At 45.1% G+C, this 26,471-nt stretch overlaps 1 protein-coding gene across 1 annotated transcript; it reads right to left on the minus strand.

The window, feature by feature from the left end:
* Positions 1 to 7,158: 7,158 nt before the first annotated feature.
* Positions 7,159 to 26,136, minus strand: postnb (periostin, osteoblast specific factor b). Its single transcript, XM_030381890.1, has 22 exons — positions 25,964 to 26,136; positions 24,904 to 25,002; positions 21,080 to 21,144; positions 20,637 to 20,794; positions 20,372 to 20,536; positions 19,730 to 19,876; positions 19,185 to 19,326; positions 15,881 to 16,093; positions 15,359 to 15,493; positions 13,869 to 14,017; positions 13,299 to 13,435; positions 12,892 to 13,022; positions 12,135 to 12,265; positions 11,489 to 11,591; positions 11,284 to 11,351; positions 10,310 to 10,355; positions 9,890 to 9,916; positions 9,503 to 9,679; positions 8,937 to 8,990; positions 8,609 to 8,671; positions 8,036 to 8,074; positions 7,159 to 7,943 (listed from the first exon to the last, which is right to left on the minus strand). Exons 1-22 carry the CDS (start codon positions 26,083 to 26,085, stop codon positions 7,921 to 7,923), a joined length of 2,394 nt encoding a protein of 797 aa, XP_030237750.1. The 5' UTR covers positions 26,086 to 26,136; the 3' UTR covers positions 7,159 to 7,920.
* Between the last annotated feature and the right edge of the window lie 335 nt (positions 26,137 to 26,471).

Consider the following 26,471-nt stretch of genomic DNA (forward strand, 5'->3'; position numbering starts at 1 on the left):
ATGCTTTTGCTTTGATATGGTTCAATGTGCAAACAAAGGTTTTAACATAGCCAAGGGCACTGTTATGAGTTATGACTATAGTTCATCTCAGGACTCCACTCATGATCTAACAACTATAACAGGACTCTAAATTCCTCTCATGAAGCACGCAGGAACCTAAACACACAAATCTTTTGCTGCAATCCCCACCAGGTCACAAATTCATCAAGTCAATTAATCAATCAATCTTCTTCCACTTCATTGATACTGTCTCGCTCAGACACTTTGATTAGTCATGAATTACCATTTTAAAAGAACTGGCATACAATCACAGAACAGTAGTCTTCGTATCCATCCAACCCCCCTTTTAAAACAATGGTTACTCAAAACACAGCTCTGTCTGGCATCAAGCCTGCCTCCATTCAAGAAGGGGCTTGTGAATGTGGTCGTGTTTAAACAGTGTTTGACTGAGCCTTTGTTGACAGAGCAAGGACCTAGGGCGTGAGGGTGAAGGATCGTAAAGTGTTGGAACCCAGCCGCTGGCCTACACTCCTCCTGGCAACCGAAAACGTGACCTAGTGGCCAACTCTGGAGACCACGGCAGAGCACCTGTTTTTGATCACACACACACGCACGCACGCACGCACGCACGCACGCACGCACGCACGCACGCACGCACGCACGCACGCACGCACGCACGCACGCACGCACACACACACACACACACACACACACACACACACACACAGGTGGGCTTACACATAACCTAGTGGACACCTGATACCCTATCTATTGAGTCAAACATGGAGCAACATTGGATTGATACAATGGTTTCATACAATGTTGAGCGTGTCTTTGAAAATCATTAATCCTCAAAAAAAAAGAAGTTATTTAACAATTTCACTAGACCACATATGATGGCTCCATTCTATTCAATCCCGACTGATAATAATGAATTACCTCATCAATATAAATCAGATTATCCATACACCTATTGGCAACCTCATAGTATACTTAAATGGTGTTCGGCACTTTACAGTAATTCAGGTATATTTTAGGAGACGTAGAGATGTCCTCAGATAGTCAGAGCTCTACACAATGAGAGTCAAATCACAAAAACGTAAAATCCGGATAAAACGATTTTTTGACCATGTCTTCTAAGTTTTAAAATGTAAGTGTTTCAGCGAAATTCAGCTCATTTGAATTCAAGTGGGCTAAGATTAGGTTCAATCCCCATGTTATCCCCATGTTTTTGATCCACGGGTACCTCCTTCTTACTTTTTGTTATAATGATATATATATATGAAATGCACCACACACACATGGTGACACTTGTTAAAAAAATGTAGTGTTTCACTGGTGCACACAGGTGTTAGACACAAAAGCACGACTCAGAAGCCAAACGTCTGGATATTAAGTTTGCATTGTATTTATTTAAAAAAAAAAAAGCGTTCCGTTTGATGACCAAGTGAGGGAAGAGGCAATGAGGGACGGATGAAAACAATCAACGTGGCAGGGAACGTTCACAGGCGGAAAACAAAGGGGCAGGGATTGACGTATCTAAGGAACAGGGCGAGTCGTGACACCAAAGATGTAATCCTCTCTTGGACACGGCCATCAACATCAACCGTTGCCCAAATAGAGAACAACACAATCCCCAAAACACTTGCTGCAGATGTCTCTAGGACGGTCCTGATGTCGAAGAGTGTTCTACAAAGCACTTCTACGTCACCAAAATAACACAACCTGCGTTCACTTTGCAGCAGGGACCGGCAAAAACATAGGATATTACTCCTGTTTCTTCGAAATTAGAGTTCTATTTTAGTAAGAGTGAAAAAATGGTAAAGATCAGGATCATAGAAGACATATCACCACGTATAATAAACCATAATATATATTTTGGATTCCTTACCCCTTTAAGTTTAACAGCAGCTATTATAAACCTCCTTTGTTTGCAGAACCACATTTTGTAGCCAAGATACCCTCTTGGCTACCAAAGAGTTTAGAGAGAATTATTTTGCGCATTATTTCAGAATGGACGACCACGTGAAGTCGTGGTACAACTGAGGTAGGATTTTTTACCACCATACTGAATGGCTCCCATCAACAACAGAGGAATACTCCATGTCATGTTGAAGATTTGCTGTCTCCCCAGCATTTAGGGGGCAGTAGTGTTAAGGGGAGGCGGAGGTGCAGGCAGGCAGGTAGGACCCAAACGCAGACGGTATTGAGGGTAAACGGCACTTTATTCAGGCCTAAAGGCTAAGGCACAGGTATCGGGGAACTCGGGAGACAACTCGGAACTCGGGAGACAACAGGGAACTCGAAAGGGAACAAGGAACACGGAACACGCAGGACTACAACCAACACTAACCACAGCAAACCACACACAAACCACAATGACAGCACACCGAACAAAGGAAAGACGAGGGCTTAAATAACAAACACAACGAGGAACAGCTGAGACACATTAGGGGAGGGAACAGTAATCAACACAGGAGGGAAAAACACAGGGAGACACCCACACCCTGACAGTACCCCCCCCTTAAGGGTCGACTCCCAGGCGACCCACGACAAACAAAAAACAAAGAAAGTCAAACCCAAAACGGGTGGGTGGAGGGGCGCCAGGAGGGGGGAATCAAAAAAAAATGGACTGCGGCAGAGCCGAGGGACGTCAGGCGGGCGTCCAGAAAACTACCCCAGGGCATGGCAGGGAGCCTCAGGCGGACGGCCTGGGGGGCAAGCAGAGGCAGAGTGAAGGCGGAACCCTTCAGGAGGCCGGCGGCAAGGACGATGAGGGCTCAGTCCCTCAGGAGACCTGCAGTGGCACAGAACCCCCTCAGAAGACCGGCGAAGGCGAGGTAGAGGGCGGGTCCCCTTAAGAGGAAGGCCAGGTAGAGGGCGGGTCCCCTCAGGAGGCAGGCCAGGTAGAGGGCGGGTCCCCTCAGGAGGCAGGCCAGGTAGAGGGCGGGTCCCCTCAGGAGGCAGGCCAGGTAGAGGGCGGGTCCCCTCAGGAGGCAGGCCAGGTAGAGGGCGGGTCCCCTCAGGAGGACAGGGTAGAGGGCGGGTCCCCTCTTGTAGAAGGCCAGGCAGAGGGCGGGTCCCCTCAGGAGGCAGGCCAGGTAGAGGGCGGGTCCCCTCAGGAGGCAGGCCAGGTAGAGGGCGGGTCCCCTCTGGTGGACAGGGTAGAGGGCGGGTCCCCTCTTGTAGAAGGCCAGGCAGAGGGCGGGTCCCCTCTGGTAGAAGCGGAGGCCGGTCCCCCTCTGGAAGGAGCAGGGGGCGGGCCCCCTCAAGCAGGCGAAGAGGCCGGTCCCCCTCTGGAAGGCGAGGAGCGGGCTCAGGAACCGGACAGGGCTCGGGGACCGGAGTCAGTGCGGGAGCTGGAGTGCCAGGAGGAACCGGGTGGTACCCCAAACTCTCCCAGCGATCTATTGCCTTCATAATAAATAAATCCTCCCACTCACGGCTAACTTGATCGTCCGCTGGGTCCATTGTCTTATTTATTTTGGCTATCAAATCCTCCAACTTACGGTCAAATTGCGCGTCCGCTGGGTCCCATCGTGACGGTGCTGTCATTCTGTTAAGGGAAGCTGGAGGTGCAGGCAGGCAGGTAGGACCCAAACGCAGACGGTATTGAGGGTAAACGGCACTTTATTCAGGCCTAAAGGCTAAGGCACAGGTATCGGGGAACTCGGGAGACAACTCGGAACTCGGGAGACAACAGGGAACTCGAAAGGGAACAAGGAACACGGAACACGCAGGACTACAACCAACACTAACCACAGCAAACCACACACAAACCACAATGACAGCACACCGAACAAAGGAAAGACGAGGGCTTAAATAACAAACACAACGAGGAACAGCTGAGACACATTAGGGGAGGGAACAGTAATCAACACAGGAGGGAAAAACACAGGGAGACACCCACACCCTGACAAGTAGTTCAGGAGAGCAAGTTATCTGGCAGCCGGAGGCTTGCTGGCTCAATCTCGTTTTTTCCTTGCTGAGGTGTGCCTGAGCCTAATTGTCCCCGGTGAGCTGGCTGTTCCCTTGAATGGTTCATACTGACGTCACAGTATGAATGTGTGCATGAATGTGTGTATGAATGGGTGCATGAATGGGTGTATGATGTGTGAATGAGAGAGACTCATTGTGAAACCATTAGGTTAGAAAAGCACTATATAAAGGCGGTCTATAGGGAATTCAAGACTCCTTATTTCACTTGATGAGTTTGACAGAATAGGGGTTTATTTTCACTCTATATATAGAGTACTTGGAACTACTTGGAAATGTCGATGGAATCTCAAGGCAAATCTGAGTGGATTAGGCAGGGAGAGAGAGATGGGTTTGGAAAGTTGGAATGCATCAACCAACCACCAATCAGTAGTACTGGTATTATACTACATTAAACTTCATGGAAAAACATTGTAATTATGTGTTAAACACTAGATTTTATGACTTATTCCTTCCAATTTAAAACCGATTAAGATTTTTCTCCATATTTTGAAGATTGTGTTTGAGTCAGGCTATGTGATCTTCCTCATACAGATTCATACGCATAATACAAGTTTATATGAATTAACATTATATGAGTTACTCGATAAAAGTTATTGCAGGAAACTCAGTATTGGGACCAATACAAATACTTTTCTCTTTCTCAAGGGAAATGTATTAATAACTTTTTAATAATTTATATTTGAACTCATTTGCTTTTGATAGGAATGATAAAGGAACCACATCCTTCTTTTACAGTTATGAAGAAGAAAGAAAGATGTATGATGTGTATATCTGCCAGAATTCTCTCGAGTCAAATGAAACAAACCAATTCTCCCACGTCTAATCCTACCATTTTGAAGTTGCTTTAAATATATCAAGTATACTTTTGTGAACAGGACCTGCAGATATTGTACTTTTTGGAGGCTGTGTTGTACTTAATACCGCTGTGATGATCGTATTATTTTTTTGATCCTATCTTTCCACCGATGCCAGATTTATGTACGGCTTTGGCTCCGGTCTGCAGATGCTGTCGGAGTGAGTTGAAAGATGGCGTGGGACACAGCTTTGAGACGAGGCGTGTCCAGGACCCGACATGCTAGATAACTTTCATCTTTCAGGATTTGTTTCTCTCCTGGGGTCATGGATGTTGATTTGTTGTTTTGTTCTTATGGACCCTAATGAATTTTGCTTGTGATGCCGAACCAATAAAGGGCATCCCGACACTTCAGGCTTGGATGCGAAAATTGCGATGAGCTCACCACCGATAGCCACGTCCTCAACCGAGTGTATCGGAAATAGTTGAAGGGTATCCTGGTCCAATCCTGTGCCCAGAGCCGACAGAGAAATATTTATTAGGCTGTTTGCTCCTCTGGCAGCCACCACCGGCCAGATTGTTCAACTTTAGATTCTGCTGCAGTAGATGACCAGAAACACATTGCCATGGCGACAGCAGAAATTAACCTGCTGGGTTGCAGAAGTCAAAAGTAAACCCAAGAATAGTATTTATTCGTAACGATTTGGCCCATGATTTTATTCTTAAGTATTGTTCCAGTATTATTTTTTTCAGCATAAGTATTATATTTGAGGAAGAGTAGTTGTAAAGGATTAGGCAGTATGCAACCAATCATCCAACCAACTTATGTGTTGACCCAGCTGCGTCCATGACGTTTGATGTAAGGCTCCTGTCTGCCTTTGTGCATATAAACACTGGAGACTGGATGTATAGGTGGTAGAATCCAGCTAATTCTCTTCACACCATTAAAGACTAACATGTGCAAGGGTATCAGGTTCTGTGATGTTTTGACGGTTTGCTTAACCTTTGGTCCATCTGTCGACTTCAAGGTAGGGCTGAGACGTATGAGTGCGGTCGTGACCCGCACATGCACGCTGTCGGAGAAAACCACCGTTGCACCAAGGTTCAACCTCACCATGAACTCTGAGCATCCGGCATTTGTACAGGAGTGTGAATGCGTTAAGAACCCATGTGACACCAGGACTCCACTGAAAACACCTCAATTATTGTACAAGGAATAACATTCAGGAGTGAAAGGGCTGGGTTGACGCGATGGGGTTCACCATCGAGAATTGAAGCTCCGCAATTTTCTATTTATCATCGGACACGCTGCAACACGGCCACTAGTGAATCACCTTCCAGTGATTATTATTATGACAGGGTTTCCCAGACGCGTGCAGAAGCTGACGCATCAAGACCTTCAAAGTCTACAGGCCTGACTTCTCTGCCATTTGGTTGCGGTGTAACCAGAACTTCCCCCAAACTAGTTGGATCTGTTGGGGCGGGGGTTCGGGTAATGAGGTCACCACTAACGTTGGAAGCACTAGAGAGAGCCGAGTGCTCTGCTGTGGTGATGTGTTACCGCAGCAGCTCTTCCAGTTGTGTGGGAATGCTGTGAACATCTGATGTTCTGCAAAAAAAAATACAGCGTGCTGAGCAGATGGCTCGGTCTGCCAATATGGTTTCAGTTACGACAGGGTTTCATTATGTTTCCACTTAGGCTCTAGGATTTCCACAGGATCTTCATTTTTGGTAGAATTGGCTCCCGATCAGAATGTTGACGTTAGTGATATTTGGCAGAATTATTTTATAGTTTTATGGGCATTAAGTCGAAGGTTTGGTTAGGTTATTGAAGCAGAGCTGGATTGTGGTTGATAATTACTGTTTATGGCTTACTGTTTACAGAGACATCATAGTGAAAGTAATTTCTTGCCCACATCCTGTTTTAATTCGCTCTTTTGTTTGTTCTTTCTCTACTTTCCTCTCATTAAAATGTATTCATTTTCATGAAGGCGTAATGCCTAATAACAAACACTAAGGTGAATGCCAGAATGTACCTCCATAACACAGAGACAATGTTGGAGCCAGAGACAATATCTCAGTTTTATGTAAAAAGTCGTAATGTAAGTCCCCAGTCATATGTTGTGCACATGCATGTGCACGAGAGAGGGTGCGTTTGTATTTGTGTGGGTGCGAGTGCGTGTGTGTGAGCACACCACTTGGCATTCAGGCAATCGTTTTATACTTTCAATTCCCAGGAACAAGATCCATCTTGTGGTTTCTACTCTTCAGCTTCCATTTCACGAGTGTATCTCTTCTACTTCATGCTCAATATAAAGTACATTTACTGTAATGTTTCAATTAAAGTGAAATGACCTTTGATGGAATAAGAGCTTTATCAAAGCTTTATTAAACCAAACCAGCACACAAACCATCAAGATACATGTTTATGTTGTGAGTTGGGAATCAATTATTTTGATGGGAAGCACCAATGAAATTAAACCACGTTCTAGGCTGTACTATAACAATCGTAAGGAGTCATTACGGACCAATATTTTTCAATGATCTTAATACCTTACAAGGTCACTATGGCAAAATGTGCACATATGTCCAAGAATATGATTTATTGAAAGTGTTAGAAAACACATAAACAGAAATTAACTGGGAATTCCTGTAGATTTCCAGGGATTAATTACAACCTCATCTATCCCCTGCTTAAGTCATCAGCAACCACAGCACCAGCAAAACATTGTTTTCTGAATCAAAATAGGATTTCTTTATTTATAGGATTTTTAATAGTGTTGACTTTGAGCCGTTTTACAGCGTCTCCAACTTTTCTTCTATAATACTGCCAATGTTTTCATTGAGAGGCAACTGAGCGGGTTCCACTGTTGTTCAAGCCGGCCAATTCCACGGCCCCTCGCCCAAGCCCCCACTCCCACATCCCTTTATCACATCAAATAGCGCCATAGAATTATCTAACAAACTGGCTTGGTTTTTTGTTGTTGTTGCTCCATATGCCCGCAGACATTTGTCACGTCAGAGTAGAGCTCTCCTCTTCTTCTTCTTTCTTCTGCACCTCCTTCTCTGTTGGGGTTCATCCCTGGATTGTTACCTTCTGCTGCAGTCTCTCATCCCTTTGGCCCAGATCACTCCCTCCGTCTAGGGACCCCTAAAACCATGAGGAACCATAAAGGAGCCATAAAGGAACCACAGATCTCAAGAAAAACAGTTCAAGTTCAAGTTAGGACGAAGTGTCTTTACCTGGGACTCTGCGGGAGTTAGAGACCCTTCTGCGATCCCCTGGAAGATATATACATTTACCGTCACTCATGTGCTCGTGTGACAGCTCTTTACTTATTTACTATTTACTTCTTTACTACTCGAGCCATTTTTAAAGACGTTCACTTATCCCTTTAATCCCGTGAAAATTATATCATAAACGATATCGGGAACATGTACGGCATGGAATAGTGTGAATTCAGACTCTAATTATGCCGATGGATATCTGTCTGTATTTGTTGCGTTAATAAATAGACATGTGTAAGGTGTCACCGGTATGCATCGTGGGATACATACATTATGAATATTGGTGAACTATAAAGGGAAGCAGATTTGTACACTCCAATTTTGGACAGTACTACAAAATGGTTACGTCCCAAATAGGGCACCATAAAGGGAACGAGTGGACCAAGTAATTTGCAGTGCGTTATGGGTATTAAGTAGTGTACTATATAGGGAAACAGATTTGTACACACAGCTTTTCAGAGAGCACCACATAGAGGGAGGATTTTGGACCCAACCCTGGTCTACTTGGTGGATGATGCGTGATCTCACCGTGGACATTGATCCTCTCGGTGTGGAAGCCGGCCCCGACTGGTAGTTCACTGAGGTCAACTCCTTAGAAACAACAGAACAAACCTGTTCACTAACTTTACCTTTTACACATAGCACATCAGAAAATTCATCATTTAGCAGATGGTGTAGTCATTTAGCAACTTAAAGTAAATTCAGACACACGTCATTAAGCAGGTAGGGGTTAGGATTTCCCTGCTCAAGTATGGTTTGGAACCCACTTTTCAGGGAGTCAAACACCATGACCACCGGATTACCCTGTCCGCTGTCGTTACGAACTGCAGAATCAAACGGAAGATTTGTGACTGACCTGCGAAATCGATATCTATGTTGGAGGTTCCCCGGCTGATGGCAGACTCAGGACCTAGGAAGATAAAAATCTTTATGAATCCCAGGGGGGAAATTAAACAGCAGTGTGTTATTTCACAAGCTAACGACGTCTGTTAACCTCGTGTGACCCTTCTGATCTCACAAGTTCACATTACAGTTTCTCACACACGTTTTATCCACAGCTGAAGGTCAGGCTGGCCACGAGCCCTTTGAAACATACTTTCCAAACCCAAAAGGCTGACGGACCAATGGATGGACCAAAAGAGGAAGTTATAGTTCACAACGGACAAGGAGCACGAGAGCGGAGCAATCAGCACGGTTTTATCTGAAATAAACTCAATAACGATATCCACAGTAGGTTTTTATCAGAGGATTTGTTTACTTAGTTACTTAGTTATTTAATCTACTTAGTTATTTCGTAAAAAATTACTGCCCAGCAAGACCAGACTGATATTTATTGCAAAACACATATTTTTAATATCAAGATGGTCTCACGAGGCTAGACGTCTGTAGCCATGGTTCCATCAATGAACATGTTGTATTTACCTGTGACCAATCTGGTAACGGTGGTTACGACTGGGTCCCTTTCGATGACTCTGGTAACCTTTTTGACGACCGGCTGACCGTCGATCACTCTGGTAACCTTTTTGATGGAGGGCTGAACCTCCGTGATCACCCTAGTCTCTCCTTGGATGACCCTGGTGAACTTTTTAACAGCAGGGTCTACCAAAGAAAACAAATAAATAATAATGAAGTCAAACAAATCGTTGCACATTTGTGGAACAGTTCGGCCTTTCACTGTTCATGAAAGGCTTCTTAGATGATGATACATAAGTGATAATAATCTGATATTCAAATTGTTTCTTATTTGGTTTCTTTTAACTGGACTGTGAATCACATGAAAATGACCTTATACATTTTAGTTTACTGTACCTCTCTCGATGACTCGAGTGACCTTCCCTGGTGACATGATGAGAAGGAAAGAGTTAAACAGAGAGTTAAACAAAGATGAACAAAAAACAGTGAGTTAAAACCATTAATGAGGCTTAAACAGATATTAACAGACATCAGCTATTTAAATGGAAAAAACGTATATTGGAATAATTAATAGAGTTACATATCGTTAAGTCAGAGTTAAGGATTTAAACAGAGGTAAACAGAGAATAACAAGGACTGAAATAGTTAAAACCGTTAAAAAGAGTTGATCATAGTTAGACCGAGTTAATCACAGACTAAGATAGTTACACCATTCAAACAGATTTAAACAGAGAGATGAAAATGGAAAAACCCACCATGAAGTTCAACATTATGTTTCCATGAAGTCGTTATAGTAGGATATTATGTGCTACTTACTCATGAAGGTGAGGGGGATTTCCTGATATCTGAATCCACGGATGTACTGTCAGACACACAGATAGGGGTCATTCAGTTAAGATTCCTTTGGATTATTCTTCACAAGCATGCACACACACACACACACACACACACACACACACACACACACACACACACACACACACACACACACACACACACACACACACACACACACACACACACACACACACACACACACACACACACACACACACAAATATATCCCCCCCCCCCCCCACACGCACACACACACACACACAAATCAACAGAAAGGTTGAGCAGCTTCTGCAAGAAAAAATAAATGCCCGGACATATTATCTTTAGGGTAAACCGTTACGATTACACCTTTAATAGTTGGTTCCATAACATAGGGAAAGGGGAATGTCTACCGAGACTCGTGTGTGACGGCTCATCAATTCCCAATGCCCCACAGACTTCAGCTGTTTTAAAAAAATGTTTTAAGACTTTAAGACTTTTTTAAAAAGCCTTTTGCTAATTTCCCTTTTACTGTTTATGTATTATATGTTTAAACAACCCCTTTTATTTTATTTTTTCTCTCTCTGAAACTCTGTAGCACTTTCAGATTTCTGAATGTAAAGTGCTCTACAAATTAAATATATTCTTATTATTATTATTCCTTAAAATACCTGTGTGTCAGGGTTGGGCAGCCGACAAGGCCGCCTTAATGCACGGGCTTGCCTGGGCTGAAGGCCCAGGGCCTATGCCGATCAGGGGGCCTATCATTCCTCATCCAACCCCCCCCACCGTCGACAACGGCAACATGTCGGAAAATAATTTACACATCGTCATTTGTAAGATCCCCCCGCAGGGAGCCTACAAAACCTCTCATCCCCAGGGCCCGATGGCAGGTTGATGCAGACCTGGCAGCCGGCCCTGCCCGCTATGTACCTGGAGGCCCTGTCTTTAAGTAGGACAAGCTTGTTCCCTACCTTGATCTGGAAGTAGCTGATCATCCTCTGCAGCAGTCCCATCAGGTCTTGGCTCCCGACGGGGATGTCTGCAGAACAAGGAAGGACGCGGCTGTTACAACTGGTTTCCAATAAAACAACGACAACCAACTCTTGCGAAGGTGTGTCTTTTGGCGGTTTTATAGCTTTTTTATTTTCCTTGACCTAGCGGGATTTTTCTTTTTACCTGCAGGATACAAAATGCTGTCAATGAAATGGACGACCCCGTTGGTTGCCATGACGTCGGACTCTGGCACCTTAACGGTGTTGACTTGCATGGAGTTGTTCGCCTGCGGGAGGCAATCATGTCATGAGGAGGAAAAGCCACAAAATACTGAAGACGTGATGGAGCATGCGTTGAGAGTGTGGGTCGTGCAACGTTTTCTCTTCTGCTTGGTATCCCTTTGCACGCTAAATGTACAAGTGAAGTTCAAAAATCGCAATCCATCACAGATATGATCTAAGTGAACCGATCGTCACTGGTTAAAGATTTATTGTGGAAACGGAGTTGAAGGTGAGATCACAAGGTTTTTAACAAAATGTGTAGGAAGCGGTACTCCCTTTGTTAAGATGGGCAAAAAAGCTATTCTAACAGGAATTCAACAAAGAACACCACAAGGGATTACAATTTGATTCATATAATTTGTGTAGGCCTCTTACAAAACACCGCCCCCAGGTCACTTTTTGGTGTGAAGCCTACTTACAAACAAAGCCCCCAGGTTACTTCTTTGTGTTAAGCCTACTTACAAACACAGCTCCCAGGTCACTTCTTGGTGTAAAGCCTACTTACAAGCAGAACCCTGAGGTCACTTCTTGGTGTGTAGCCTACTTACAAACAGCACTCTCAGGTTGCTTCCCTGGAGAGACTTGAGCAAGTTGGTAACCCCCCCCTCCAATCCCCCGCCGATGAAGACTCCGTTGTTGAAGTGGTAGAGGAGGATGGTCCTCAGGGCGTTCAGGTCACCTGAAACAAACACATATGGAAATTAATTTGATGAATAATTTACTCTAGTTTCTTTCTTTTAACAGCCACATACATGGCACAAGGTTTTTGAAACAGAATGTCTCTAAGAGGAATAGAGGGCATCACAATCTGTCACTTTGCCTCAAAACCTAAAGAAGCTAAATCACTTTCATTTAGCTTAATTTAGTTTTGTGTTTTTATAACTAGATAGTTGATTTGTACAGCACTTTAGTCCACTGATGTTGTTTTAAAGGCCTCTTAAAACAAACTTGACTTGACTTTATTCATATCAATTAGTATTTCATTTTAAGCTGCATAAGTACAGATACTTGGTTCAGTTCCCGGCAGAGGCTTTCAAATTACTGGCATGATTCTATGCAGTTGATGCTTTGTGTGGCAGTGCTTAGCAGGGCTGGCCTTGTCTAGACCAGATGCTGCTGGTAGTGATGTTCGAAGTGTGGTAGCGTGCTCATCCTTCCACACTTCTACATACACACATCAAAATGAATTCTCAGTACTATTACTATCGCCAAATTAGGGGTAAAAGGAAGCCTGATCCCACTGAATCTCGAACACATCATCAAATGAAACAACAGCTACGGCAATTTCGAAAAGTTGAAACATGCCCGTGAGGATGGCCAGGTCTGACTGGCTGACGCCCCGGAAAGCCTTATCGCTGGGGGCGAACAGTGTGAAGTCTCCATCCTGCCGCAGCATGTCCGTGAGCCCGGCGGATTCCACCAGCGAAAGGAAGATCCTGCAGAGCGCCGTCCCAGAGAAGGAGAAGAAGAAGAAGAAGAAGAGAACCACCGCAGATGGATGAGGTCATGCTAGTCAGCACATGTTCTGCTGATTTGTACATTTCTGTGCTGCTGAGAGACAGGCTCTCTCGGGAACAGATGAAAGGGACGAAGTGGAGGGGGAAAGGGTGTACGTGAGGTTTTTGGCTGCGACACATCTCACATCCACCCCATCCCTCCCTCTCCCTTCTGCCCGTCCACCTGCTTCCATTCCCCAGCACTGGCCTACTCACTTGTATCCCCCATGCTCCATCAGGATCTCATACATGTCCTTCTCTGCCGGCTTCATCAAGATCCTCATCTGATGAATGGCCCCGTTGCTTCCCTCCTTGCTGCCGCGCACCAGACACGAGTTCTCAATGCACACCGCCTGCGGACACAATCCATCGTCCCAGTGGAACGAGACTCGAACGGTAAGTTTGCTTGGGTAGCCACAGATTATTCACAGAGATCGGTTTATGGGGAAAGTGGTAAAGACGTGGGGAGAATTTGTTGTATCGTGAACGAGGGAAGATGAGCATTAAGGGCCAGGGTAGTGTAGGGTGTGGCCGTAGGTAGGGGAGTGTGTTCGGAATGGAGGGGGTGTAGGTAGAAGGTACGGTATTGGGGCACAGCTAGGGTAGGGTTCAGGGTAGGGGGGTGGCTGCCATGGATCGTAAGGCAGGGTTATGGTCATAAGGTAGGAGGTAGGTTATTGGGGAACTGAAGGAGAGGGGGCATCGGCGATTGTGAGGGCAGGATGAAGGGTATTGGTGGACATGTCGAGTAAGGTGTAGGGGGGACACATAATGGCAAGGACCTACCGTGCGGTAAACAAAGACCCTCAGGAACTTCCCTGCGATGGTCTCCAGGAGCTGACCGTTGTACAGCTGGCCCAGGAGCACCTTGCTCTTCAGGACGTGGTTCTCCAGAATGATCTTCAGTTCGCTTTGGTCGATGTCCATTACCTCGTCTGGAGGACCAGACAAACATCTCAGCAACTCAAACAACTCATCAACGCAATCAGCTCTGATGATAAGAGACCTACCCCTTGCAGTGAAAATATCGTGTTTTTTTTCTAAACGACAGTAATGATTTTGATGTTATGGCTACTTGGGCAGGTAGGAATAGTGCAGTAGTGGTTGGGGGGTTTGAGTTTACCCTAGGCATCCTTTAGCTAGATGCATTCACCCCTATCTGCTCCTTCATGACTTGTGTATCGTAAATTTACAGTAAGCCAATTCTGTTAAAAGTGTCTAGAAAATTACAAAAAAGTAGAAATAGTATGAGTAGCTACTAGAACTTTTACTAACATCAATATTACTATGACTTTATTTTCATTACTATTTGAAAACTACTTATTAAACAACTAGTTATTCTTCTAACATTTTTAATACCTAATATATAAAAACTGTTATGATAGGTTTCTGTTGTTTATGTGTTCAGGGGACATATCTTACAACCTTCACCTGACGTGCAGCTGGGGTAGGATTTACTGGCCAGATGTGTAAAACTCAGTGAGGAGGAGATACACTTCTTGACTACCCCGCCTCACAGCACTGTACATGCAGTAATATACACACAGATGTTCCACCAAACCGCACATTCCTTCCACCCTTCTTACACCTCAACGTGTGACCGTGAGAATACACTTGCAGCTCTACGGATTACTTACTCTATCTTACGTTTGTATATTTCTATGGCTACTTGTCAAGCTCTAAGTCTGGGGAGGGTTTTTTGAGACATGGAGACATGTCGCTAATATTTATATTAAGCGAATTTTGCATTTAATACCCGAACATGAAAGCGACCAAGATTTATCCAGATAAAGACCACCTACTATGTGGAACCAGCAAGAGAGTGAGATAGAAGCATAGATGGATAGAAGGATAAGGAGACATAGGGAGAGATAGAAGGACAGAAGAGCAGAGAGAGAGAGACAGAGTGGGGATAATAGTGGTGGAAGTGATTGTTGAGGTGGTGGTGATGATGATAATAAGGATGATGTTGGTTGTGCTGGTGGTAATGGAGATGGTAAAGGGGATATTGAGGTGATGATGGTGGTGATGGTAGTCATGGAGGGGGTGATAGCGATGGAGATAATTGGGGTGGACGTTATGGGGGAGGTGGTGATAGTGATGGTGATGGTGCTGATAGTGGTGAAGTTGGTAATGATGGGGTTGATGTTGATGGTCGTGATGGGTGTGGTAGATACGACGGCGCTGATAGCGGTTGTGATGTATAGATAGATAATGGGTTTAGAGGTGGTGTTGGTGTCTCATTATCTACAGGTAGTGAAGGGTATAGAACTCACCAGTAAAGGCAGCGTTGAATGGGGCCAACAAGGTGTACGCAGACTCTGCTCTCAAGGCTTCAGACAGACCCAGCTCTCCCACCAGGTCGCCGAAGGTGGACTGGGACGGTCCCAACAGCTCCATCACCTCCTTAGCTAAGAGGAAAAACCCAACCATTAAACCCCCGACCATTCAACACTGATATATTAAACATCAAACACTGAATCTAGACACTGAATCATTCAGTTATAGAGGCAAAAAACTCAATGCAGACATGACTCAATTAATTCTGATATATAACATGGAATCCGGTTTTCTAGATCTCAAATCAGATGTTAAACCACAAATGTATCGAAACTACAAATCCAAAAAAGGAATATCAAGTCCAGACATTCAACAATCACATCCAGACATATACATCAAACTCCCATAATAAAAACCATATTGTAAGATCTATAATAAAACAGCACACCAAATCCACATGAAACTCTTCCCAGCGAAGAAGACCTTTGGTCCGAAACCTGGCGTGTGACGTTACTAACCTGAGTCGGGCATGAGGACCTGGTCGATGAGGTGGATGACCCCGTTGGTGGTGACGATGTCCTTCTTCATCACCATCTTGATGCCGTTGACCGTGAGGCTGTCGCCATCGCAGCCAACCTCGATGCTGTTGCCCTCCAACGTCTCGTAGGAGGTCCCCAGCATGATGCCCTCGGAGCACTGGACCGTGTTGAGGAGGTGGAAGTTCAGCAGCGCTGCAGAGGAAGAGCAGGAGAACCATAAACAACACATCCTTCCTCCACACCCCCTCCTTATTCAACTGGCGTTTAAGGCAGTCGATGGAACTGCCCCTGCCTACCTCCAAGCATTGCTAAAGCCACACACCCCAGCTCGATCCCTCCGCTCAACTACCTCAGCTGGACGTCTGGAACCGCCATCGCTAAGAGCTAGCAAAGGCCGTTCAGCAAAGTCACAACTTTTCTCGGTTTTGGGACCTCAGTGGTGGAACGAGCTCCCTGCCGCTCTCAGGACCGCAGAGTCGCTCACTATCTTCCGAAAAAGACTCAAGACTCACCTGTTCAGGGTCCACCTCGACACTGCGTAGCCACCCTCCCCCTTCTGGCCACCATTGTACACTGTATTGTATTGTATTGTATTGTATTGTATTGTATTGTATTGTATTGAATTGTATTGTAGTACTTAACTGTGTAGCAACTGCAGTAGCTGCTATCATGGCTGTAACCCGAGGAATTGATTAGCCTAGCGATTGTGGTACTTGCACTTGGTTCTATGAACATCCTTTCTGTACTGACAGCGATATATTGATGCACTTCTTATGACAAATGTACTTATTGTAAGTCGCTTTGGATAAAAGCGTCTGCTAAATGCCCTAAATGTAAATGTAAATGTTTAAAAGGACGTCCTGTTGCACAACCAGGTATGACATATGCGACACAAGCCATTTAATATGTTGCCTATGGGTTAAGTTTCTACCAAGATGTATGATAGATAGTTTAATACTACCAGCCTAAACTTTGGGTACCAATTGTAAAATTGAAGGTTGAAAAACCATACAGGGCCATTAAAGCTGTGAGGCTGGCAGGTGTTACTTGCAGAATGGTCAGGCCTTGTATAGGGATGGCTCTAATGTTGTCTTTTGCTCAACTGCAGTGTTATTTATTTGAGTGAAAGAGTGTTGGGGGTACTCCATGAACATCAATAAACCCTTCAACCCAAATGTTAACCGACCAATCTGCATCAGTGTCTTATTGTTAGAAGTTGAAAATAACTGAATCAAGACCAAATATCATGAAAGAATGGTCTGTATGAATAGTTGAATACTGCAATACAGCAAAAGTAGACTACAGTCGGACTAGGGGCTAAGCTGGCTCCTTACTGAACTAACTGCCGTGTAACAACCAGACATCTGAGGTGCATCTGAGGACAGTGGAACAAATGGCTCCAGCTACCCTGGGAACCTCTTGGTCCAGAGAGCCTTTGAGCAAAAAGTGGTCTTGGGATTCAGTCACTGATGTGCTCCCTGGGGAATGGGCTGATTTATTGATATGATACAGAGCTGCTGCCAGTAAGACCAGCTCCCTTTACAGAACGCCTACTTCCTTCTTCCTACCATTGACGTCATCTGAAATACATGAAAGAAATATGAATGCATGAACTCTTTTTGGCTACATTCCTACAATATAGTGCAAATAGATATGGTTAATTTTTGTTTTTAGAAGATTTAGCATGTTCTTATTTTAAGACCAAATAGGCCTACTGCCTTTATGCTGTGACACCCTAATTTACTTCTCTGAGATGTACTTATTTTTTTATATATTTAAATATTATAATATGCAGACGTTGTATATTTTATTTCAAGCATTTTTTAAACATGATAACCCGACATTAAATTATGGGTTATTATGGTCTAATCATTCATAGCGCTAAGATGGAATGAAGTGTCATATAATTTGGCTGCCTGCTGTAACTTTCCAGTGTAAATTTCATGCGAGATTAGAGATGATCTCCCTTCGTATTATATTCTTATCGAGCTTGGTCACGGATAGATTGCCAGCTGTCTGCGGATTCCTCGGCTGTGTTTATTATGATCCTTTATAAGTTCTCATCTGTTCGGAAAAGCCGTCGATGACAAAACAGCCTTTATCGTTGACCAGCACTAAGAGACGAGGCCAAAGGGCTGTTCGCGGACACCCAGCCTATTCTAGCCGAGTAAACCCCTACTCCGTGCACATTGCCCTATAATAATGGCCTCGAGACCCTCCTGATAAATTGGGGCCTGCCCGTAATTCCGACACCTCATTGTTCCGACGTCTCAATGGTCCGAAGTATTTCCCATTGGATCGACATGCCACTATGCCGACGGTTCAATGTTACGAAAACAGAACCCATTGGTCCGAAGGTCCGTTTGTCCGACTTTTCAAAAAGGAGGCGCATTAGGCCGACGGTTCAATATGCCGAATAGGATATTGAACCGTCGGCCTATAATGCGCCTCTTGTTTGACTTATCGGACAAACGGCCCTTCGGAACAATGGGTTCCGTTATTCGTAACATTGAACCGTCGGCATAGTGGCATGTCGATCTAATGGGAAATATTTCAGACCATCGAGACGTCGGAACAATGAGCCGTCGGAATTACGGCATGGCACCGATAAACTGACCTCACACTCTGTTTCGCTAGTTGGATCAATTTGAACCTCCAGCTGCTCCCTTATATTTCCTGGATATACAATGCAATCGGAGCCATTCGTGGGCCGTGTCGTAGTTGATAATGTAGATACAGGCCGCTGCTGGCAAAACAGTAATGGCGTCCCGTGTAGCAATGAGTGTTAGCGTTAACATTAGTACAGTAAATACAGCCGTAAGTGCGGCAGTTATTCCGAATTTGACTCAATAACAAATATTAAATAAGAAAAAAAGTATGCACTAGCAGAGTTCTTCTTTGGGGCAAAATATTTTTTGCAAATCAGAATGTGAGGTCACTTGATCACGATGATCTCCAGGCTAATAAAGGCCTCTAAAAAGGGCCACACCTTAGCCTTCACTGTCCTGAAACCAAACGGGTAGTTCTGTTAAACCTTGTCATAAAGTATAATTCTTTCTTTTTTTTATTACACCTCAGTTTCTTCCTGCTTTTGGGCAACAAAGCTTTGACTAATAGTCAAGTTGTACCAAAGTTCTACCAAACTCATTGCACCCACGGAAACTTGCATGCGTAGCACGGTACCACTGAACAAATTAGATGTATTCCATATAGAGGAAGATGAGGTTTGCAGTGCTTTCTTTTCTTTAAACTCCGGCAATTTACTTTTTCTTTTTTTTTTTACCTTTCAGGACATCCTTGTCGCTCATAATCCTCTCCAGGACGTCGCTTCCCAGTTTATCGAAGGCCTCATTGGTGGGAGCGAAGATGGTGTACTGGCCGGGCTCTCCAAGTTTCTCCATCAGACCAGCGTCACGAGCCATGTTCTGCAAGCAGAGGAATTGGGCAGTCATAATCCAAGAATTATAATGATACCCTGGCCTTATTGCAGTGGTGGCGATAATTACACACTTCATGATAGACATGGGGAGAGGGGCAAAGAGACGAGATGGGGAAAATATCGAGGGGAAGAGAGGAGAGGTCAGGAGAGGAGAGGAGAAGAGAGGAGAAGAGGGGAAAATAGGGAAAAGGATTTATGGAAAACAGAAGAGAAGTGGAGTAAGAGATAACAAGGACAAGGGGAAGAGAAGAGACGGAAAGAGTGAAGAACAGTGGAGAGACATTGTGAAGAAGAGACGTTAGGGAAGAAGCTGTAGCGAGCCAGGTGGGGAGACTCCAGCCCATGCCTCGTCCAGACTATGAAGCCATTCCGCTCGTGTATGTACTCACGGTGAGCGTCGTGAGGTCGTCGTCCACGTCCAGGACCTCTGCGATGCTGTTCCCCACGGAGCTGACCACGCGGTCCACCACGTGCACCACGCCGTTGGTGGCCACCTGGTTCCCGTGGATGATCCTGGCGCAGTTCACCGTCACAACCTGCAACGGAGAACGCGATAATTCAGTCCGACCGTCCCAGGTAGCAGGAGATAATAAGGAAGCACAATAAGGGGTAATGGAGTGGTTTACCTCCATGGTAAACCTCAATCCCAATTCCTTAAGAACACTATGTCCCCTTTCACGGAACACGCGCCGTTGTTTGGCTTAGAGTGTTTGTCTTCCAACCCTGGGGTTGCAGGTACGAGTCTCTGCTTGTGGCGTAAGATAATTAAGTATTAATAAAAATGAGTGCTGTCAGTTAAACGCGTTATTAACGGCGTTAACGCAAACCAATTTTAACGGCGTTAATTATTATTTTATTTTTTTCTTTGCCTCAAAACAACAGCTGGAATTTAAACAGCTAAAACGAAAATTGCAGAACCTTGAAACACAATCAGGTGCAATCAGTCACAGAAACTGAAGGAACCTAGATTGGCAAATGAAACCCCGTTGCTGGTCCCGTGCCCCCCACCCCAGGGCTGTAAGAGAGCTGACCCCGTTGGAGTAGTGGTTGATGTGGAGTCCCAGGTCGTTGTACATGGAGGTGACCACCATGCCGTTCTTCAGGTCCTTGGTGAGGAAGCGCTTGTTGGCCATGTGGTAGTGGAGGGCGTTGTACAGCTCGATGTTCACGTTGCTGACCAGCGCGCTCTTCATTTCCTGCCCGGGAGCAGAGAGAGGAGGTGGGTTGGTTCCTAGACCAAAGAATGGGTTGCTGTTATTTGGTGTTTTCTTTTTCCCCTCCTGGACCAAGCCTTACCTCGTCCAGCGCGTCCCAGGCGTCGTTGCTGGGAGCGAAGAAGGTGAAGGAGCCGGAGCCCTCGATCTCCGCCCGGAGCTTGGCGCTGTCGGAGTAGCTCTGGGTGGACGTGGCTTTGATGGTGCCCAGGGTGCCGTACACGTTCTCGATGGGAGCCACTGGGAAACGGACAAGAGGATGAGAAACCGCCAAAACCAATAAAGACAATAACTACCGTTACTGGTCGGGAGCAGGATAGTGTACCGGGTTCAATTAACCGGAAGATTAACTGTTCAACAATTAAGCCATTTAGGTTTTATCTTCGAATTCAAGTGAATCGAGATACATGTCATTCATTTAAGGCATCTTGCCTACAGGTAGGCTACTGGGGATGGAACCCCCCTAGTGGACCACCCAGCCACCCATGCGCTGTTCCACCAGTGGTTGTGGCGGAGAGGTCGTACCTGCAGGACAGCCTCGCAGCCCGTCCATCTTCATGTACCCAGGGCAGCATTCGTAGACCACATCTCTGCCAGGCACAGAAACAACACGGACATCATCACACACCGCTGCCTCACTCCCCGCTGTCCTCCACGTCCTTCCCCCCGCACGCATCCCAATCCGTGCGAGGACTTTCAAAGTGCGGTGTCTACCACGCGGCTGACGGAGCGGGAGGGTCTTCCCTGCGTGGACCCCCCTAACACAGCTCTGCCCATTCGCTGGCTCGTTGGATATCCGTTTTGAGAATACACAGCTAACTCAGACGTCAGACTCTCAGATATTGGTTCAATCTCTTAAACTGCGTCTTGAACTTGGTAGGTGTTTAGATGTTTCATCAAGACTCATAACAGCGTCATCTATTCTATACGATTAGTTATTTTGCCCCCAGACCGAACTGCTGTAGTGTTTTTCATTTGAGGGGTACCACAAGGGAAGGCCTGCATTGTTAAGTAGAAGATAAGGCAGGAATTTACAACAATAATAAAGATAATAATGGCAACAATGACATTGACCTTGCATCGTTAAATGAACCAACAAATAAAAACGAATCAGGCGGTTGAGAAGGCCATTTACTTCTCTGATCTGCCAGGCCGGTGTGGTCAAACCCAGTCTGCAGCCAGGGCCAGATGGCTCTCGACCAGGGGCCATCACTACACACACACACACACACACTTATCTGGCCCCCAGACGGGACCCTAAGCAAGGCGCCTCGGAGCGCGAGCGGTTTACCTCAAGGACATCATTCTATTTAGAAACGGCACGGTGTGATTAAAGTTTGGATGATTTGGTTAGATTAATAAACAAACCAGCCGGCAGCTGCTTATGAACCATCTGTACAGTCTGTGGGTCAACGACCAGCCATTAAAAAGGTTGTAGGACAGCTGTGAATAGTAACTGCGTGGACCAAACTTTCATCCCACCCACGGTTCACCATCAGCCTTGCATATTAAATATTAATATGTTTGTAGAGAAAGTCATCCAAACAATATTGTGTGACTTGAAAGCTATAATTAACGGTAAACAACTCCATATGGGGAAACTTGGAACTGAGTTAATTCATTACAGGCTCCAACAAGAAGTCTTGAAATCTCAATAACAGACAGTGAACTTCCCTCACTATATTAAGAATTAAAGGTGCAGTAGGTTAGATGTAAGAGTTGATTTTTATTGCGTGGGGGGGCTTTGTTTTCTCACAACTAGACGGACTGAAGATGAGTGAGGAGGGAAGGAATCCCAATGAGAGGTTAGTAAACTCGTTAAAAGGTAATTTACGCAAAAGTAAAAAAAATAATGGAACGCCTATTGTTGATTACAACACAGTTGTAATCCTTAAACCTTAGGCCTTCCAATCCGAGAGCCTTGGTTCGGTTTACACGATGGTTTGGTTTACAGAGAGAGCTTGGGTTGATTTATGAGGCGCTCCGGATCAGAGGCGCACAGCGCCTTCTTTTTCAACGCTCCGTCTGCGCCAAACCGCGTCATGCGACTGAAAATGAACAACAGATGCCACACCATACACCACCGTTGATGGGATCCCGTTCTGACTATAATTACTGTATCAGTTATTATAACCACGGCATGTGGTTGGTTATAAAAGCATCCATCATATTCATGACACAGTGAAAGCAATGCAGACACATCACCTTTCATGTCCAAACCAACCTAGATGCCGTAAAAGTTTGAATTCTGGGAAACCCCATATGTTTATGTGAACCCACATGTGCTTTAAGCTGATGTAATAAAGCCATAGAGCCAATTTAGAAAGGAACAGAAGACCTTGTAGGTGAGGTTGTGTATCTTTCCCTTCAATGGCAATGTGGAACGCCTCGTTAGATAATGGGACTTGGCCATGGAGGAGAGAAGGGCTTCAGGTCGAGACTCGTTGCTGATTCAATGACCCCAGAGAGAGAGGATAAAGAGAGAAAGTGTAGAGGGAGAGAGAGACAGGATAGAGACAGATAAAGAGCGACGGAGATAAAAGGGGACAGAGAGGGATAGTGCAGAAAGACAGAGAGACAGAGATAGAGACAGTACACGAGATAGAGAGAGCCAATGATAGAGAGAAAGAAAGGGAGGAAAGGGACAGAGGGAGAGAGAGAAACCGCCTTAGAGAGAGAGAGAGAGAGACAGAGAGAAGGTAGCAACGAGACCGAGAGACAAGAGAAAGGGACAGAGATAGAGACGGATAGAGAGAACAGAAAGAGAGAGAAGAGACAGATATAGCAGACAGAGAGGCACATCACTTGTTGACCTCATCCATAGCTTTATTCTATGACTGTTTGGGTCTGAAACGCTGTCTGTCTGTCTATCTATCTGTTGATCCGTCTATCCTTCTGTGTATGTGTCAGGGCAAAGACCCTTTTTTATTGCCTGTCTTTCCTTATTTTTGACACACTCTTTGGAGTGGAAATCCGGAGGTTGAGAGGGGGGACAGGGGGGGGTTGAGAACACACACACACACATGCACGCACGCACGCACGCACACACACACACACACACACACACACCCACACACAACCACACTACAGCCCAATCGAGACAGTCAGCAGAACTGTGTCTGCATCAGAAGAGAACCACACTGCTGGCCCCGACACTGGAAACCATGACTTAGTCAGCATATGTGTGTGTTTATTACTGCAGGCCTTGATCCCTATACTCCTGAAGCTTGTGTGCGTGCGCGTGTGCGTATGTGTGTATGTGTGTGTGTTTGTGTGTGTTACTGTAGTCCTAGATCTCCTCACTATTCTGAAGCGTGTGTGTGTTGGCGCGTCTCACTGTATGCCTAGATGAATTTAATCCTCTGAAGTGTGATGCTACATCATGGGGCTTTGGTTTAAAATGTATCTTTTTAAAAATTAGTTTTTTATGATTAAAGACAGCAGCCGGGGTTTAACTTGAGGTAACACGCAACGCTCACCGCATCATACGCTTTGCAGCATGTGTGAGCCATATGTGTTGCTCTGCTGTGTGTCTAACATTTTCCCCCTGGGAGATTGTTGTCAGACCAAACACAACATTGTTAGTTATTTTGAGATTGGTATACATTCGTCTGATGTTTACCGCGTGAGTTAAGAAGGTAAACCAATCAATTTTCATCTGGAAAGCTCCTGGTTCAGTCTCATCACTGTGGACGGGGCATAAAAAAGAGGAGGGAGGGGAGAGAGAAAGAGAACCACTGGAAAACTGGTTCTGTTTTTTCGTCTGTGTTTAAACTGACATCAGTTTAGTTTGTGATTATATCTTATAGACAATCTACAGCTTAGTACTTTATCTGCCTAGTCTCAAGATTCAATAATCTACCCCGGGATCAATAAAGAAATCTGAGATCTAAATCTGGATCAGACCTGACAATCTACAGACTTTTTCCATTGTGGATATGTATTTACTACTAACTTTTCTACAACATCAGGATTTCCATCAAGGGCCCCTGTGGGTTTTCTACAGATGTGTGATGAACGGTCGCTAGGAGGAGATGGTCCCAGGAATAGGCGGATGGAAAAGCCATGAAAATGTGCTCGTCCATTTCATTCTAGGCCGATAACAGATGTCAGTCTCAATGGCAAACACCCAAGATTCAATGAAAAAAAACAAGGTCAAAATTAGAAAGACAACAGCAGCTCAGACAGCAGCGTCTCTATGGTCTAAGTTTCAGTCATTTACAGGGAAAATGAGAGAAAGGAGAATGTGCCCACGGTCTTGGTGGAAGTACTTTGAGGCTATGTGCTGGGGGCCAGGCTGCGCAGGGCTGTGACCTCAGGGTCTGCCAAAGACATCAGGTAATACTTACGCCTTCTTGCCACAGATGGTCTTACGGTACCAGTTACGACAGGTACTGAAGTACTTCTTCTTGGTGCCCTCGACCTGCTGCATAGCGCACACGTTGGGCCTGGAGAGGGCGAGCGAGGCAGAGATCACAGGGAGTACGTTAGAGCGAGTCTTCTGAAGGGTTTGAAACTGATTAGGGGGTGGTTGTTTATAGAGTGTGTGTGCTTGAGTGTGTTTCTGCTGTTTATGATTGTGTGTGTTTGTTTGTCTGTGTGTGTGGGTGTGTGTTGTTTGTTTATGCTTGTGTGTGTGTGTGTGTGTGTGTGTGTGTGTGTGTGTGTGTGTGTGTGTGTGTGCGCGTGGGTGTGCGTGCCTGCGTGCGTGCGTGGTGCATGTGTGTTTGTGCTACCTTGGGTTTCTGACACTAAATCTCAGATAAGGAATGTTTTGCTTACTCAAACCCCTGCATGCTTACAAAGTAGATTGTCTTAACATGTAATAGCTTGACCATCTCCTGGCTGGGTGAGAAGCTGTGTGCGATCATGAATGAATGATGAACGGCTTCAGCCCGCTGGGCCAATGTTCAGCTCCAGGGGAATATCGTAAGTCTGACACTCCCGCATTAAGCAAAATGATTTACAAATCATAGATCTCTATTCGTCTTCTCATCTTCTCCTCTTCTCATTTAAAAACAGTAGCATTTTATATTCCAATGAATAATCCACTCCCTCATCAATTAACCCTTAATTAACCCTTGATTCATTTTCAAATTATTATTCATAATTGCACCATTTAATGATCAATCTAATCCTAATTCACATCCATTCATCACATCCCCAAACCACTGAAGGAGTAAGACAAAAATAAAATAAAAACTTAATTAGTATTTAAATTAATCCCACATTGGAAATAACAATGAAATACAAATTGTAACTATGATAAATGAGACAAATCAGAAATAATAATGAAATAGTCACCATAAACCAAACCTCACAGTCAAATATGTACCAATGCACAATATCTAGATCAATGTACATGTTGCATCCTATGCTGTATTAGTACCGATGGATGAGCAGACTCACCCCTGCAGCCTGGCCCGGACACGGCTGTGGTACACTATCTTGTCGTAGGCGGAGGCGTCGGCGTGCTGCAGGGCGGACAGCACCGCCAGCGCTGTGAAGGCTACGGCCACGAGCATGTTCATCTCTGCTATCGAGTCCCTCCAAGCAAGCAGAGCTGTCTGGGAGCAAGGCTGTCGAGGAGAGACCTTATATACCGCTGCTCGCTCGCACAGGCACTCCCAAGCAGGATGGAAACATCCCGGACCACCCAGGGCTATCGCTGCTCCTTCAGCCCCCCCGAGTCCTCCACCCAAGTGGGGCAGGGCCCTTTCTGCCTCCTGGAGGGAGTTTCCCTCTCTATTTACCTGGCAACCTTTCTTCTACATAGGTGTTTGGTATTGTTTCTGACCTAACTTGAACTACTTGGTGGTGTGCTGGTGTGTTATATTGCTCTGTGTAACATAGAAAAAGTAAAGACATACACTCAATGTAGAACTGTGTCTAGACCCAGATACATTGCAGACTCTCT

The sequence above is a fragment of the Gadus morhua genome, chromosome 16, assembly GCF_902167405.1.
Source record: "Gadus morhua chromosome 16, gadMor3.0, whole genome shotgun sequence".
NCBI classification, from domain to species: Eukaryota; Metazoa; Chordata; class Actinopteri; order Gadiformes; family Gadidae; genus Gadus; species Gadus morhua.

Excerpts from the sequence above, each read along its gene's own strand:
- postnb (XM_030381890.1), bottom strand. The coding sequence starts at position 26,085 with ATGAACATGCTCGTGGCCGTAGCCTTCACAGCGCTGGCGGTGCTGTCC. Across the intron at positions 20,537-20,636 it reads CCTGGGACGCGCTGGACGAG|GAAATGAAGAGCGCGCTGGT; the intron begins GTAAGGCTTGGT and ends GCTCCCGGGCAG. Across the intron at positions 11,592-12,134 it reads GCAACCTGAGAGTGCTGTTT|GCGAACAACTCCATGCAAGT; the intron begins GTAAGTAGGCTA and ends TGCCTCCCGCAG.